The sequence below is a fragment of the Myotis brandtii genome, unplaced genomic scaffold, assembly GCF_000412655.1.
Source record: "Myotis brandtii unplaced genomic scaffold, ASM41265v1 scaffold53, whole genome shotgun sequence".
Taxonomy (NCBI): Eukaryota; Metazoa; Chordata; class Mammalia; order Chiroptera; family Vespertilionidae; genus Myotis; species Myotis brandtii.
Genome location: NW_005369942.1, coordinates 449,283 through 467,908, shown reverse-complemented (window position 1 = coordinate 467,908; position 18,626 = coordinate 449,283). Strand labels below are relative to the sequence as shown.

Genomic DNA, 18,626 nt, shown 5'->3' with positions numbered 1-18,626 from the left:
GGAACTAGTTGACTCAGTCCCATATAGTGAGTGAATCTATATCGTGCAATTAATATTTCCCAACCATCCACCATGAGAGAGTCTAAAGCCAAGAGAAACAGTAAGGCCATCCTAGATAAGTTCGTAGGATGATATCAAGGGTGAGGATGGAGACCTTAAACTCCACGATCCAATTTACCGTACAGTGGATTTTATCTCCATGTTGGACAGACTATGAAATGCTCCGTCTCCTCCTGATGAACCTGGACCTCTGTTGGTGGCAGCACTGTGGTGAGGTTAAGGGGGTGGCTCAGGGTCAGTGTCTGAGTTCATTCTTTCTCCACCTCAACCGTGAGATTGTGGGCTGGTTACTTAAACTCATTATTCCTTTGATTCCTTATCTGGGAAATTGGGACAGTACCTCTTATCATTGTGGGGATGAGAGGATGGGGGTAAAGATCTTAGAACAATACCTGGTAGGTAGTAAGCCATCAATAAATGTATGTTAGTGATCATTATCAGTAGTAATAAAATATTTTTCTGTCACCTCAAATATCCCATGAGGATGTATTTAGAATGTTTCAATGAGAAAATGTGCTTTGCTTTTAAAAAAAATTGTTTGGCAAACATTTTAGGAAAAACACTGTAAGTGAGAAACAGCTCTTTAGCTTTCTAGCAAATATGAATTGGAATTTACTTGTTAAAGAACAAAAATTCCATTTTTTATTGCTTTCCCCACCTACACCATCTCAAGGAACATTTCTAGTGACTTTTACCCAAAGACATGTCAGACCTGAAACTAGTGACAAATGCCTCTTGAGAGTCTTGGCGTGAGCCCTGAAGAGGGGGCATTTCTAATTTTGAGATGCGCCCTGTGATTCAAAAGCTACACACTTTCCAACACGTAGATGATTGAAAAGACTTTCTCGCCAGAACCGGTTTGGCTCAGTGGATAGAGCGCCGGCCTGCAGACTCAAGGGTCCCGGGTTCGATTCCGGTCAAGGGCATGTACCTGGGTTGCAGGCACATCCCCAGTGGGGGGCGTGCAGGAGGCAGCAGATCGGTGTTTCTCTCTCATTGATGTTTCTGGCTCTCTATCCCTCTCCCTTCCTCTCTGTAAAAAAATCAATAAAATATATTTTAAAAAAAAAAGACTTTCTCATTCACTGATCAAGCTTGGTAAAAAGGAAAAAGAGGAACTAAAAATACCCTTTGAGTTTGAGCTAGGGGCACTGCAAGCAAAGGAAAACCCAGATTTACATATGTGATTACATACTTATATATTTAATTAGTAGTTTGGAGCAAAATTATTCTGAAATCTAGGGATTTTCATTGTTTCATCTCATAAACTCACTGTTGTTATTACAAAGAGCAGAATGCTTCTTGCTGATTTTTTTTAAAAATTCAAGATAATGATCATTATACCATCCAGGAATTTTGCAACCTATAGGAAGAACTACTAAGAAAGAAATTCACTTGAAGGTCACATTAGCCTTCACATAATTTTCTGTAAAATTGAAATGACATTTTGTATGTTAACTAAGTGAGGTGACATAATAAATGATAATCATTTAGGTTCTATTCCTCTCCTCCAGTTGTGATGTCCAGGTGCAGGGCTTCCTAGAAGACCTCTCGCTAAGTCAGTCCTCCATCTTTTCATGCCAGGGGATACTCATGTCAGTTGATTTGTCACAAATTGTTGCATTTCTATTTGAACAAATTAAGTAACAGTCACTAACCTGAAATTTATCCTGCAAGCAAAGAGTGATCAAATTAGAAATGTGGATTTGAAACCTAGCATACGAGCTAGTGTGGAGAGTAATAAGAACAGAAAAACCATCTCTCTGATTACAAATCTGCCACCTGTACCTAAGAACTAGGAGTCTTAGATCCAAGGACCTGAGCTAGGGTCTTGGGGAGGCAGCCATTAAATTCAAGACTCTCTTACTAATTCACAAAGTAAAGCCAAGGATAAAGGCAATAAGTCATCGTTTCATGAAATAACGGGGTCCCTTTCTTTCTGTCTTTTTGTGATTCCAGTGCTTTCTGTGAATGAGAACTCAGCACCATAACAGGAGCCCTAAACACCAAAGAACAAAATATTCCACACAGTTCTCTCCTGGGTATGAATCTCGAGGAGGCAAGAGCAGCAGATGTAGATGTTGACAGAGAAGCTGGCTAGATATTAGGTGGAGACACTGGTCAAGTGCAATGAGAAGCTGGTCTCAGAGGGCAATGAGATGACCATGGCCAGAGGGGTCCCTGGGCCCGAGATTCTGCATAACCGTGAATGCCCCTCCAATCCTGCAGGAGGCATGGCTCTGTGGCTGCCGAAATGATTCCCTGCCATTTTTACCTTTCTGTCTATTCTTACAATAACTCTCTACCACCAAATGGGTCTGAGTGCCTTGAACCCAAGAGAATCAAACACCAGACTAGACTTTCTATCAAGTATCTGAAGGCTAGGCGGCAATTCACTGTCCCTATAATATGTTGGGACTCCTACATAAAGAACCTAGTTGCTTGACCCTAACCAATCCCCTGAAAAGGATATAAAATTCTTTCTTCTCAGTGAGTAGAATAATAAAAATGTAAATCTCTATTCTTCTCCTGGATGTTAACAGACATTTCTTTTCTAGGGGGGAGCGACCTTTGAGTAACGGTACAAAGTGGTAGCCTGTGGCTTAAATACTGAAAAAGGAAGAGCGTAGCTGGCACTACCTAGTGCTGACTGTGAAGCTCCACGGGCTCTGCACTACATTCCCTAATCTAATCCTCACAACAGCCCTTCGAGATAGGTGTTGCCTTATCCCCTTTTTATACTTCAGTGACTAACCAGAAGTCACACAGCAGTAACTGGGATTCAAGCTCAGTTTTAACTCCAGAGCCTGAGCTCCTCACAAGGGCGCTGTAATAGGAGCAACTTTTAAAACCACATTTAAGAGACAGGACTTTTTCTGTTCCCAGAAGTTTCTTCCATTAGTAAGTCCAAGAAACAACCCACATCCAGCCCCTCTGGGCAGCAACTAGACCCTCTCAGTGAGTTGCTGGTGACACCCACACTGTCTGGGACGGTGGTGTTTTCTAGGCTCCAATAAATCACCTGTTGAACATTCTAATCTAGATTTTTAGAGATCTCTACCTGGTTCTCGCTTTGTGCTTCAATTTCCAAAAGATTCCTGGCTTCTGGCCTTTTTCCCCCAGAAGAGAGAAAGGCCATATATCATTTTATTAGATTAGAGAAATGGGCACAAGCTGAGCAGCAGCTTTAAGATATCAGGTTGCTGTGACCTTATGTGGTGATGAGACATTTACAAAAATAAGAGTATGAGTTCCACACCAGGTCTCAAACTGTGTTTCTCCACAATGGCATCGGACAGATGCTCTGGAAAACTCATGCAAAAGGCGTTATTCCCCCAACATGTATTCCCGTCAGCTGCTGTCTCATTGGCAGAAACACTAGGAAAACCACACATCTCTGCTCTCAACACACCAGCACCGGCCCTCAGTCAACAGAACTGAACTGGAGAAATGCGGTTATTCTCTCAGTTGTTCACTTTGGGAGCATTTTCATTCAGATGCTTCTTTGTTTCACATGATCCTTCTTACAACCCCTGTGGGTGGTGGGGTCAGAAGAAGGAGAGCTTTCTGAGTCAACAACCACTTCACAAGGAGGAAATCCAGGGATTTTTTTTCTCTTCTATCTACAGATTCACAAATACACTTATTCTTTAGTTGCTTGTAATGTAAATAACACTATACATTCTCACAGATATGTGTTTGCTTTTCCATGCATCTTTGTAAGATGACAATTCCTTCTTAAGAGTTAGGCTGTGCCCTAAAAAACAAGCATATAGACCAAGAGGGGAGAACAGGGATTCTCAGGCAAGTGAGGGCAAAGGGAGCCAGTGAGGGGAGTATGTATAGTTTCAGAATCACCTGGAAGATTCATGCGAACTGCCTTACCCCTACAGTCTCTATCACCACGTACCCCACCCCAGGAGGAATCATTACAATTGAGAGCACACTGAACCTTTCGGATGCATTGGAGTGGAAAAAAATCTTGAGTCACTAGAATCCAAAACATTTTAAACAAAACAGAACGATAGCCAGGTTGCTGGGAATGGAATCCTGTAGTAGCAGGTATGATTCTCAATCCACAATTAAAGTGTGCAAAGAAAATTAAATCTCTATTTTCTAGAAATCTACTATATTGGACTTAGTGCTCCAATCTCTCCATGCTCCTGAGAAAATAGAATCTCTGGCATTCTTGGAGCTGCCCCTCCCCCCTCAAGGTCACCTCAGGTGTCCAGCATATCCTGCAGTGTGAAGGTTATCTGTGGAGGTGGAGAACTCTGCTATTTGTCACAGGTTTCTACTAAGACTCCCATTGTCTTTGGTCCTACGGGCTTTTCAGAACTGGTGTGGTACTTTATGCTTCCAAGTCACGCCTAAGATGGGACTCTCTTGTAAGGTGGCTTAGGGGTCCTGTCTGCCTGGATCATGGGTTCTGTGGCATCCTCACTGCTGTGGTCCAGGGCCTTCCTTCATACCCAGTCCTGGTGCAGGAAACTTTTTTCTAGTCTGGGAAAGGCTCTTTTCCCTCCTGCTATCCTCTTTGCTTCTTATAAACCCTTATGCCCTTCCATCTCTGCAAACCTTCTAAGTTCTATGGGCTCAGGCTTCTGGAGACAAAACCCAGAAATTCTTGGAAGTTACCTTTTCTTTCTGTCTTATCACACCTCCCCCCTTGAGGCAATGAAACACAGAATCAGCTCCACATTTGAGTAAGAGAAACATACAGAAAAGAAAAAATATATATAAAATAGTGACCCAAAATATTATGCCATCACATCTTTATACCCTCTTCATTGGTGATTCCCAGTTCTAGTTTCCAAATATACTTAGAAAGATGTGTTTTGGATTGTGGCAAAAGTCCTCCAAAACTTTAAAAATTGGGTTAATGCTGGTGAAATTTGAATTTTAAAACATAAATAATGGTTGTGTTGAAAGGTCAGAGAATTAAGAGCTGAAAAAAGCATTGTTTCCATCAAAAAGCTGGATAAACTTCAAATTAACAACTTTTCTTGAACTTATCAGAGAATTCAGAGGGGGCAAAAGTAGGTTTACAGTTGTTTGTATGGAAAATAATACAATAACTAATAAATATCAATACAAGAATAAATTCTATGTTTTGTTTACTCACAACTGTAAACCCACTTTTGCCCCACCCTGTATTGCAGACAAACAACTACCTTAAAACCAAGAGAGAGACAAAGGCCTGCAGGGAGAAACAAGATTCAAGCATTTGCTTACCTGGGACAGACGTGGCTGAATCCCATAAAAGCTAATAAGAAGATTAAACTAAACATCTTTAAAGAATTGTTAAAGGCCAACTGCGGGCTAGCACGAAAGCATCAAGTCCCGGGGGGCTTCAAACATAGGAGGGGTCACACCCCCTTGCAGGTTTTCCCTCTGAGGACTCCAGGTGCTCACAGGGAAGACCAGGAAGAATCCCAAGAAAATGACCTGTAAGGTGGTAACTGGGGAATAACAGCAGCCACTGTCCACCTCACCCTGAGACATCTCCTTTATGTCCCCTACCCAACAAAGCCTTAATCTGCAGCGGGAAGGAAACCAAAACTGTACCCTAAGGGCACTGGTGGAAACTGACCGCAGCTAGGCCAGAAGAATGGGGGAAGGGGAAGTTCTCCCACAGGGGGAGGAACAAGAATACTGGCTAGGTCCAGCCCTATGCTGGAGAAGGGGCAGGAACACTTCGGACTCAGGTTTCCAGTGTCTAGGACTGAGGCTTCCTGAGACCATAAGAGGCCAACCCTCACCCATCTCCTACCACCATGCTAACAAGAGTTGCAGTGGAATGTTGCTGAGAGAACAAGATTCAGACTCTGTCACGAGGTTAGCCCAAATGAAGACCCAAAACCATGAGGGGAGATGAAATCAAAGTGTCACTAGAGGAATATGAAGCCTCTGGAGCACTGAAGGTAACCATAGCAACAATAAACTTCCAGTCCAATTTCTGACTAGATTAACATAAACTGTCACATTAAAGGCCTGGCAGAAGGAATGGCATGCTCATATCTTGGCATAAAAAATATTTACTTAGTATCTATTTTCCTATACAATATGCTCTTCTTTCAACAGAAAAAACCACATGGCATACAAAAGGCAAGAAGAAAAATAGTCTGGAAAGACAAAGCAATCCTCAAAACTAGACTTGGACATATGTTGGGTTTCTCAGCCAGGGAATTTAAAATTACTATGATTAATATGTTAAAGGACCAAATGGAAAAGTAAACAATATGCAAACTCAGATAATTTCAGTACAGAAATAGAAACAGTAAGAGAATCAAATGATAATGCTAGAAATAAAAAACTTAGTAACAGCTATGAAGAATATCTTTGACAGGCTCATCAGTAAACTTGATGTAGTCAAAGAAGCAAGCAATAAAGTTGAATATAGGTCAATAATATTTACCCAAACTAAAAAACAAGGAGAAAAAAGAATGAGAAAAAATAGAACAAAGTGTGGCACAATATCAAACAGTCTAACTTATGTGTAATTTAGAATCTCAGAGGGGGAAAAAAGAATAGACAAAAAAAATATTCAAGAAATAATGGCTGAAAATTTTCTAAATTAGTAGCTAACACCCAAGAAGCTCAAAGAACACCAAGAAGAATTAAAAACAAAACAAAACAAAGCAAATAAAACAAGACAAAACAAAAAGTAAAACACCAAGACATAACAATGACAAAGACAACATCTTAAAGGAAGCCAGCAGTGAAAACACATTACCTACAAAGGAACAATTACAGCAGATTACTTGTGAGAAACTGTAAATAGAATGATATCTTCAATGTGCTAAAAGGGGGAGAAACATCAATCGTGAATTCTACATCCAGAAAAATGTCCTTCTAATGTATAAAAACAATAAGACTTTCTCAAACAAACAAAAATGTAGGGACCTACCTACAAACAGATAACCTACCTTATAAGAAATATTAAAGGAAATTCTTAAAGGTAGAATATGATATATGCCAGAAAACTGGATCTGCACCAAGAAATGAAGAGTGTCAGAAATAAAATAAATGAAGGTCTTATAAAATTATTTTTGTCTTGTTTTAATTGCTCTAAAAATAACCGACTATTTAAAGCAACAATATTAACAATGGATTGTGTGTTTACAGCATATATAATAGTATATATTACATGTATAATAGTACATGTATAATAGTATAATATATTTGAAAATAGGCTCAGATTTTATTTTTTTAATGTATATGGTAAACCCTAGGGCAATCATTAAAAAAATTTTTAAATATTGAATTAAACCTAGACAAGGCAGAAAAAGAGGTAAAAATAAATAAATAACAAATGAAACAAATAAAAAACAGTAAGATGATAGATTTTAATCCCATCACATTCATCTTTAATATGAATGGTCTAAACACACCGGTTAAAAGACAGATGTGATCAGAACAACAACAACAACAAAAAAAACAAACAACCAACCAACATCCAAGAATATGCAATCTATGAGAAACCCATTTTTTTTGTGAGAAACCCATTTTAAATATAAAGGCCTACTTAGGTTAAAAATAAAAGGATGAAGGAAGATATATCGTGTAAACACTAACAAAGAATTTACATTAATTTTGGACAAAGTAGACTTCATAATAGCAAATATTATCTGATATAAAGAGGATATTATATTATGAAAAAGCAGTCAATTCTCCAAGAAAATATAACCATCTTAAATGTGTATGCTCCCAACGATAACTTCAAAATACACAAGACAAATACTGGTAGATGTTGCAGGAGAAATAGACAAACCTACAACTTTAGATGAAGACTTCAACACTCTTCTCTCAGAAAATGATAGAATGAGTAGGCAGAAAAATCAGTAAGGATATAGATGACCAGAGCAACACCATCAACCAACTTGTCCATGTGACATACATAGAGCACTGAATCCAACCGCAGCAAAACACACATTCTTCTCGGGTGCATAGGGAGTATTCTCAGACATAAAACCCTTCACAACTTAAAAGAATAGAAAATATACAGAGTATATTCTCAAATCACATGGAATTATACCAGAAATTAATAACAGAAAGATATCTATCTGGTAAATCCCAAATATTTGGGAATTAAGTAATACATATCTAAATAATCCATGGGTCAAAGAGTAAGCCGTCAGGGAAATGCAAAAATATTTGGAACTAAATGAAAATAAAAATACAACATATCAAAAATTTGTAGAATGCAGCCAAAGCATCTTTGGATGGAAATTTATAGCATTAGATGCTTATATGAGAAAAGATCTATAGAAAGACCTAAATTCAGTGATCTATTCCTTCACCTTAAGAAATTAAAGAGCAGTGAATTAAGTATAAAGTGAGCAGATGAAGGGAAATAATATAGAACTGAAATCAATGAAATGAAAAACAAAAAAGTACATTAAATTAATTAACCCAAAAGATGATTTTTTTTTTACTAAGTCATAACAGGCTGACCAAGAAGAAGAGAAAGACACAATTTACCAATATCTGGAATGAAAGATAGTACCTCATGACTGATCGCATCCGCATTAAAGCACAATAAGGAAATACTACAAACACCTCTATGTTCATAAATTCACCAACTTAGATAGAATGAACCATTTCCCCAAAATGCCCAAACCACTAAAACTTACTCAAGATAAATTACTGGGGCAGTGGATATATGACTCTATGCATTTGTCAAACTCCATATAACTATACACTACAAAGAATGAACTTTACTGTATACACATTAAAAAAAATTTACGAGGATGTCAGGGAGATTCCAATAGGAAATGCAGAATATAACTATTTGCTAAGTAGCAACTTTTAGGGAGTAACAAGAGTAGAGAAAAAACTCAGCAATAAATGTAGTGTCATCACTTCAAAAATGTTGGTGTATAACTTCTTCGGTTTTGTCCACTGGAATGGATGAATGCTATTGATTTAAGCTTCTGAAAAGCCAGGCCTGTGTTTGTCTCCCTCTGTAGGCCCAAGGGATACATAGCACAGCGCTTCTCAAACTAGTGAGTAATAAATAAACTGACCCCTTTTAACTCAAGGAGGAAAACCTTTTCTGGGTTATCAACCCATTATGTTGATGTCTTTAACCATTTTGTTTTAAGATGAGCTATAAAAATAAATATGTTTTTATGCTGATAATTCTTTACAGCTATAAAACCATAACAAAATTAAAACTCAGAAGTAAAACTGCAACCCCAACAAAGCTTAAACATTAAACCGATGAAAACAAATCACTGCTCACAATGTGGTTGGGTCTTTTGAGGTGGGCAGGTCTGACTGCTGTTGGGACTGCTCAATGCTCCTGCCTTATTTTCTCTTCAAACAACTGCACAAACCTCATTTTTACAGTAGACCTTGGCATCATACAAGTTGGCTTGAAGGGGTCGGAAATCACGTCCCACATTAACACCATCCTAACTACTACTGTACCCTGTTATAATTTTCCCATTCCCATCAGCACCTGGCCTGCAGTAAATAAAACTGAAGTCAGACTTGGTCCTTGTCCTCTGAGGAGCCTAAGTGTGAGGACATCATAGTGACGACGACACAATTCGTCTATGTTTGAGGGGAAGAGATTCTACTGGCGATTTTGAGAGAAGGCTCTGCGGTCCTGGTCCCCAGTCTTTGCCTGCTTTAGAGAATCTGACGAGAGGAAGGTGCAAACACCACCTCAGGTGGGATTTCAAAATCTCGCTCCAGTACACTGATCAGTTTTGAACTATTTGGAGCTCCCTAAGGTTACGGTGATGCCTTCCACTGTGCTTTCAACACTGAAAAAAAGAAATCACTGATAGGTGAGCAGCACTCACATCATCAGTTTAAATAGAAATTTTTAAAGCATCATTTGACACCTGATTTGGTTGATTACCTGTGATTTGTAGAAATTTGAGCCATAGCAATGAATAGTCAAGTGTTAATTCTGAAGTAATTTTTGCTATATTGCAATGGTGTGGCCAGTTTTTGCTCGAGTCTGTAAGATAGCAAGTCGGGGGCTGAACTAGAGCTGCATTAGAAAAAAAGAGGCCTTCTGGCATATTTTTCTGGAGTGCTGATAATGGCTCCTTGTTGGGCCGCTCAACAGACAAGATAGTCAAAGATCTCCCTGCTCTCCTCCATGCCCTGCATGTGCCTCCAATGCCATGCTTGAGAAACTGATACATATGTGGGTGGTGCGGCCAGATCCTGGCCACCACGCTAACCAGCTATTTTGTCCTCAGGGCAAATCACCAGTCCCTCTGTGCCTTCACTTTCTCACCAGTACAGTAAGGTAATAGCGACGAGGGTTAAATGAGAAGATGAAGGGAATGTCCTGACAGAAATACTAGGACAACATACTCTATAAATGTCAGCTGTTATTACTGTCACACTTAACACACTGGTTTGGAATCACCCGCCTCCTCTTTCTGCTTTAAACTCAACTGGCCCCTGAATTCTTGGAGGGCAGGGAACACCACTTCCTCCCCTCTGTACTCACATCCTGGACACACAGCACTCAAAGTGTTTTGAACAGAAGAGAAGGAATAGAATTGGAAAACTGTTCAAGAGAGAGCAAAGAGATTGCAGCCAAGCAAAGGCACAAAGTTGAGTCCTTTTCACTTTGGAGTGGAGGACAGTTCTTATCTTTGTGCCACCTTAGAGTCAGCCTCTGTACACAACATATTTTCCTCTCAGTTGCCACTTAATGAACCACTCCCCACAGGTACTTTGGGGTGGACAATGGTGGTGATTCTGTGACTACAGGTGGTTTTCTCTACTGCAAAATAGATCTGAATGCTAATAAGCAAACCAATATTTAAAAAGCCTTACCTAGCCCTACCCGGTTTGGCTCAGTGGATAGAGTGTTGGCCTGTGGATGGAAGGGTCCCGGGTTTGATTCTGGTGAAGGGTACGTTCCCGGGTTTCAGGCTCGATCCCCAGTAGGGGGCGTGCAGGAGGCAGCCGATCAATGATTCACTCTCATCATTGATGTTTCTATCTATCCTTCCCTCTCCCTTCCTCTCTGAAATCAATAAAAATATATTAAAAAATAATAATAAAAAATAAAAAAATAAAAAGCCTTACCTATGTGTGGAAATGTTTTTTATCTGGGTGTTGGATATACATCATATATCTATATCTATATATGTATGTGTGTGTGTATATATATATATATATAAAAGGCTAAGCGACCATCCAACTGTCCAACCGGCCGCTAGGTATGACGTGCACTGACTACCAGGGGGCAGACGCTCAATGCAGGAGCTGCCGAGCTGCGGTGACTTGGCAGCAGCGTTTCTCGGGTGACACACCCTGGAACCAGAGAGGAGGGAGCCCAATCCCTACAGGCCAGGCTGAGAGACCCCACCTGCCGGAGGGACCCCGCTCACTCTGCAGATGCCCTTCGAGCCCAGGTGCAGCTGGCCAGGGAGGGACCGTAGGAGGTTGGCTCAGGGCGTGTCCGGCCCATCTCACCCAATCCTGCCCCGCTGGCCACCTTCTAATTAATTTCCTTTCAATGTGCATGAATCCGTGCACCGGGCCTTTAGTATATCTATAATCTTATAATTTGCACACTTTACTATATAATGTTATACCTCAAACCAAAATTTTGAAAAGCCCTTTGCCCATCAATAGCATTCAAGCTGATGTCTGTTTACAAAATCACCACTGCCACCTGGACAGTAAGTCCCTTCCTTGGTATCATGGCATATAACCAGGGGAAATCTGTCTCTCACTTTGAATAGGCAAAATCAAGGCTTCAAAACACTTTTGTTAAAAGCATTTAAAATTAAAGTTCACATAATTGAACCACCAGAGGGCGCCAACACAGACAGAATAACAGGAACAGACTGACCTTAGCAAGCAAGAGGTGAAGCTTTTTAGACAGGGACTACAGAGTTTCCGAACAAGCAGGTATCAATTTCTTGGTTCCTAGGAGGACATGTGAAAAGTTACTGAAGTCAGATTTTATTCATAGCTTTATTTTTCTCCTCAACAGTAGATGTGATTTAATAATAAGAGACAATTGACTTTGGAGGTGTTAATAATAATAAATGATTAGTAAGGTTATGGGCACAAAAATAAGGATAAGCTCTCCTTTGAAAAACATGTTACAGATAAGGAAGAATCATCAAATATAGAAGTAAGTGCTGGCAATTTTTCTCCTTAATGCAAGAATTTAATTTCTAAACACAGTTTGTGCCCACTGGAGATTAATGAAAAAACAAACAAACAAAAAAACAGTTCCCATTGCATTGATGTAGGGCCACCACTAGCATATATGCAAATTAGAAAAAGGTAGGCCTGGGCCGTGGCTTGGCCTGCACAGCATGGGGTGGATGTGAGGCCCCACTATCCCCTACCAGGGTGGTTGGAATGTGGACTTTGAACCTGGACTGCTTGGGTATGAGTCCAGCTCTGGTTATTCCTGACTGTGGGTGTTGGACAAACTATTTTGTCCATGTGTTTCTGTTTCCTTAAGGATTATTAAGAGGAATAATGAGATTGTTATAGGTATAATACTTAGAATAGTGCTGAGCATGGAATAATCATCAATAAATGCTAGCTATTATTATTAACTACAAATAATAAAAGTAAAATTCTGCCATCACATCCCCCTTTGTAGCTAATGGGCTGAAGTAATCCAATTTGCACAAATTTGTCAAAAATATCCAAATAGTTCCATGTGAAATTGCTCCTAAAGAAAGAGAAACTTTTATCCAGCAAAGGCATGCTTAGCCCCTCCTTTACAGATGCCAGTTTCTCTCCAGGAATCTACTGATTACACACACTTCAGATGTCATACTTGGTACTCAGAGCCCTTAGAGATGTTTCCTGGGCTACTGCTTAGAAAACGTTCTGAAAGCCCACAGCAAGCACTGGCTTCCAATGTGCTTCATTATTGCATTGGTATTTTGAGATCATGCCAAAGGGATTATGAGAATCCTGGTTAGTTTACTAATTCTCCTCATTTTGTACTTTCTTTGACTCTGTTACCCCCAACACCATTCATATGCACACATGCACACACACATTTATAACTCACATACCCATTTAAAAATGACAGATGATTTCTTACATAACCATATAAACCTTCGTGTTTATTCATTTGCATCTGTTTTAGGGAAGATTATATCACAATAAAGATTTGTATTCTTACCGTAACCTTATTTCTAGCCTTATTAATTCTAGAAGACACCGTAGATATTATACAAGGTCCATTCTAGCCTTATTAATTTTATGATACATGGTAGACTAGTCTTATGTTTGTTTGCAATTGTAACGCATGTTATGATTTAGGGTTCTTAATTCAATTCATTCAGATTATGGGGAGACAGGAAACCATTGATCATTTTTTTCCTGGTTGCGTTTTCTTTTTTTTAATTTATTGATTTGAGAGAGAAAGAAGAGAGAGAGACATTGATGTCGTTTCGCTTATTATTTATGCCTTCATTGGTTGATTCTTGTATGTGTCCTAACCGGGGACTGAACCCACAACCTTGGCATAGCCATATCAGGACGATGCTCGAACCAACTGAGCTACTCAGCCAGGGCCTGGCTTGATTTTCTTAACCTTTTTTAAAAGTAAAGTGAAATTCATAAACTTGCAGTTAATCATTATAAAGTATACGACTTAGTGACATTTAATGTACTCCCAATGTGGTTAAACAGCCACCTCTCCCTAGTTTAAAGCATTTCATCATCCCAGAAAAACACCCCATACACATTTAGTAATCATACTCTACATTCCCTCTCCCCACAGCTTGCCTTCTGCCTCTGTGGACCTGCCTATTCTGAATTTATCCATTAAAAAGGATGATATAAAATGTGACTTTCTGTCTCTAACTTCTTTCACTTAACAATGTTTTTGAGGTTCATCTAAATTGCAGCCTGTACCCGTACTTTGTTTTTGTTTATTGTCGAACAATACCCCATTGGGTTTATATATCACAATTTGTTTATCCATTCATCCATTGATGGGCATTTGGGTTGTTTCCACCTTTTGGCTTCTATGAATAATGCTACTATAAACATTCATATACAAGTTTCTGTGTGGACCTATGTTTTCATTTCTCTTGGGTAAATCTGTAGGCATGGAAATGCTGCGTCATATAGTACGTTTATGTTTAACTTTTTGAGGAACTGTCAAAATGATTTTCATAGTAGCTGCATCATTGTACATTCCCACCAGCCATGTATAAAGGTTCTTATTTCTCCCTATCCTTGCCAACACTTTCCATTTTATTGTTTTTATTAAAGCAATGCTAGTGAGTGTGAAGTGGTATCCCACTATAGTTTTGATTTGCATTTTTTTAAAAAAATATGTTTTTATTGATTTCAAAGAGGAAGGGAGAGGGAGAGAGAGAGAGAAACATCAATGATGAGAGAGAATCATTGATCGGCTGCCTTCTGCATGACCCACACTGGGGACCGAGCCCACAATCTGGATAGGGAATCAAATCGTGACCTCCTGATTCATGGGTCGATGATCAACCACTGACCCACACTGGCTAGGCGATTTGCATTTTCTTAATGACCAATAACTTTGAACATCTTTTCATGTGTTTATTGGTCATTTGTATATCTTCTTTGGAGAAATGTCTGGTCCTATTCTTTGCCCATTTTAAATATTGGGTTATTTGTCTTTTTCTTGTTGAGTTGTAAGAATTCTTTATATATTCTGGATATTAAACCCTTTCATATATGTGATTTGAAAATACTTTCTCCCATTCTGTATGTTGCCCTTTCACATTCTTGATAATGCCTTCGGTGCACAAATGCTTTTAATTTTTATGAAGTTCAATTTATCTATTTTTCTTTTGTTACTTATGCCTTTTACGTCAAATCTAAGAATCCATTGCCAAATTTATGCCAATCCTCAAATTCATATACAACCTCAAGGGACCCGAAATAGTCAAACATTATTTTAAAAAGAAAAACAAAGTTGGAGTACTCACATTTTCTGATTTCAAAACTTATCAAAAAGCTGTAGTAATCAAAACAGTGTCATACTGACATAAAGATAGACATATAGACCAGTGAAATAGAACTGAGAGTCTAGAAATAAACACAAACATATATGGCCTATTGATTTTTGACAAGGATGCCAAGACCATTCAATTTTCTCTGTAACAAATGGTGTTGGGAAAACTGAGTAAACCAAATGCAAAAGAATGGAGCTATAATACCCCTACTTCACTCCATATACAAAAATTATCCCAAAATGAATCAACAATCTAAAAATAAGAGCTAAAAAAATAAAACTATTAGAAGAAAACATAGGGGTAAATATTCACCATTAAAAATTTAAATCCACAGATAATTCCCACTCTAGTAAAAAGTGAACATCATCTCCATCATAACTTTTGCCCAAAGACTATGGGGATGGTAGCAATGATGACTGACTTCTGATTTATCTCTTTTCATTCCCCTATCCATTGGGATAGATACTTCATGATAAAAGTCCTTAAAGGTAATCAGAAAGAAGACAAAAAAGCAACTGCCTAGGCCCATGGTCGGCAAACTGCGATTTGAGAGCCACATGCGGCTCTTTGGCCCCTTAAGTGTGGCTCTTCCACAAAATACCACGTGCGGGCACACGTACAGTGCGCTTGAAACTTCGTGGGCCATGCACAGAAGTCGGTTTTCGGCCTGGGCGAGTCTATTTTGAAGAAGTACTGTTGATATTTGGCTCTGTTGACTAATGAGTTTGCCGACCACTGGTAGGCTAATCCTAGGCCAACTGGTCATGAGTAATAAAAAATAAAACCCAAATTCACAATTTAAACCAAAGGCACATTTCAGTTCCTAAATTCTTTTTCCAGATTAATTCTTCTCTTCCATCCCCTCTATTACCCCATAATTTTATTAAAAGTAGTTAACATAATGGTTAATATAGTGGTTAAGAGCACAGACCCTGGATTCAGAGAGCCTGGATTCCAATCCCAGCTCAACCACTTACTTAACTGCTTGTCTTTTATTTCATCTCTCTCTCTGCCTCAGCTCCCTCATATTTTAAATGAGAATATTAGTGCCTACCTCATGGAGTTTTTTTTCCTAGCACACAGTAAGCACTTCTTAAGTATGTGCTATTATTTCTAGGACTGACAGATGATAGATTAGGCAAGAGAGGTATTTCTATGCTTCCTAAAGTACTGGTCCATGATTATATATACAGTTGCTAAAACAAAACAAAACAAAAAAAAACCACGCACACACACACAAAAAAAACTCATATGATGGCCATGATCACATGCCTTGTTAACCTCCAACTACAGGGAGTATAATTGACCAGGGGCCCCAGCTGCTGTGATCTGAAATCCATGTTTGCACAGAGGCCTCCCTTCCCACCAGCTGCTCCTAGCCAGTAACTAAGCATTGCAAGAATGCTAAGGAAGGCCATTCCTGGGAGGCACAGGACTCCTCTATGGTCAACTCTGGCTCGAGTACTCTTTGACAACCTTGTCAGAACTTCCTTAGTCTGAAGGACAAGCTAGACCTTCCACTCTGTTGTGTCTTTGCTCTGGGTCAGTCTTACATCATGGTCTGAGGCTTTCCTAGACTTTCCTGACTCCCTCCATATTTCTTCTCATGCTTTTAATCCCATCTTAGTGTCTGATTCTTAGAGGACTTGGACTAACACAGTCTGGCATTCAAAGCTCTCTTAGATACGGCCTTAACCTATATTCCACCTTGGCGCCCAACCGTGCCTAATGCTTTTCCAACTCTGAGCCTTTGCCCATGCCCCTTCACTGAGACAGCACTCACCACCTGACCATGTATGCCTGTTGGATCCCATTTGTCAATGATTATGCATCTCATGTATGTGTCACCTTCTCTCAGCCTTCCAAGACCTGCCAGCCAGGTATACTCTTTCCCTTCTGTCTACCTCCGGGACTCTTACCTTTGAGCTTTGTTATAAGCTTATTAACAGCAATAGCTATCTCTTACTTTGAACTCTCCAAAGTCCCCAGTTTGTATAGAACAAACACCCAATATGTGTAGAATGTAATTGGAAAATTAGGAGGAATTCTATTCTAGTGAATTTAATTTGTAACATTCAGAATTTCCAATAGCTCACATCCATTTGGCTTGATGTAACAACAGTGAACTTGAGTGAATAAAAATATCCTATGTATCAAAGCACTTAGGGCAAAATGTAGCATGTAGTAACTCAATTTTAATTTTTGCTTAAATTTCATCATCAAATTTGGCTGGTTTTTTTCCCTGCAAAGAGGAATTACATGAAATTCTCAAATAGTTTTGGGTTTGTCTGCGTATATGAATGTGGACCAGGGGACCAAGAAACAGTTGTAAAAGAATGCTACCTCCTCTGACAAAGGGCCCTGGCCCTAAAGACTGGCAAGGCCAACGTTCCGCCCCTTGGGCTCCTCCAGAAATAGGAAAGGGAGGCCCTGTCATTTTAATGAACTTTCACAGGGTAAGGTACATATACAGTAATAGGAGAGGGCACTGATGAGCTCAATCCATGGAGAATCTTATTTCCTCACACATGACTGATCATCTGTAGTTCTTACTGTGGTTGACATTTATCAAGTGCCTGTTATTCACTTTTAATCTTTACCACAGACCCATCCTGGTATAGGATAGGAAATTGAGGCTCTGTGACCAAGTCATGCTGCTAGGTCACTGACCAAAGCCTTGTTTCTTGTAGGTGCCTAAAAGATATGCTAATCATATGAAGTTCCATTTCTTCCCCCAACCTCATCCCGGTGCTTTTTTGGCAATGTTCTTGGGCCATTCAGCCCAAGGAAACTGCCATAGGACTGAAGGCCAGGTTTGGCATCTAGCCAGAGAACAGCACCAGTACCAGCTCAACGGCTGCAGGTAAAGATTGTGGCTTTTTCACCTGAGTGTCTAACCATTTCCGGTTAAGAACGTAACACTCAGGTAGGACTTCTCAGGTGGCAAGCAGGAAGAGGGTGGCTAGTGCAAGGATCAGATAGCGCCTTCTTGGACGCTCATTTATTAATGATTTAACAAGGGTGATCACATGGGGAGACTGTCGCTTTTCCCTGCCCTCATTTTCCTCACTAACAGACCTGAAAAACGTACAAGATGGACGGGCCCAGCAAAGAGGAAGAGGAGGACAGCACCTTCACCAACATTTCTCTTGCAGACGACATAGGTAAGGGAGAACTTGGTGGATTCTGAAACATAGAATTCAGCAACTGCTCAGCTGTTTTTTAAAAATATCAATGTAATCATTTTTATTATAATGGTAAAACATACTCTTTGTAGAAAATTTGAAAAAAAAATATAGCTACAAAAATAAGACAAAAAAAGCTTTTATTTAAGTGTTGTTTTTCTTTTTCCTTTTAAATTAAGTGACTATTTTTAAAGTTCCTGTGGTTGAATTACATGTATTTCAAAAAAATAAATCAACATATAAAAATATAAAATGTTTATTTCCTAAAAGCTCAGGAAACATGACTTCAAAGTTGTTACTAAAGCAACCTATGATATTACCACATTTTATTCAATTATAGTCTATTTCTTCTCTATTTTGTAAAATAATTTTATTTCTGAAAAGTGAACTAGAATATGTTGCAATTCACTTT

At 39.2% G+C, this 18,626-nt stretch overlaps 1 protein-coding gene and 1 long non-coding RNA gene across 3 annotated transcripts in view; one reads left to right on the top strand and one right to left on the bottom strand.

The window, feature by feature from the left end:
- LOC106728071 overlaps positions 1-18,626 on the bottom strand; it is a 97,567-nt gene that overhangs the window by 56,482 nt on the left and 22,459 nt on the right. The window contains exon 3 of the long non-coding RNA XR_001364315.1: positions 11,900-11,976. This is a non-coding gene — a long non-coding RNA (uncharacterized LOC106728071). The remainder of the gene's footprint in view (positions 1-11,899; positions 11,977-18,626) is intronic.
- The window catches only part of SCOC (short coiled-coil protein), a 28,806-nt gene continuing 28,263 nt past the window's right edge, over positions 18,084-18,626 (top strand). Inside the window, exon 1 of one of the 2 annotated variants that reach the window (XM_005877722.2) lies at positions 18,084-18,193. In XM_005877722.2, the coding sequence (XP_005877784.1) occupies positions 18,124-18,193 (70 nt within the window). In that variant the 5' untranslated portion in view covers positions 18,084-18,123. The remainder of the gene's footprint in view (positions 18,194-18,626) is intronic. The other variant, XM_005877721.2, reaches the window with a different exon arrangement.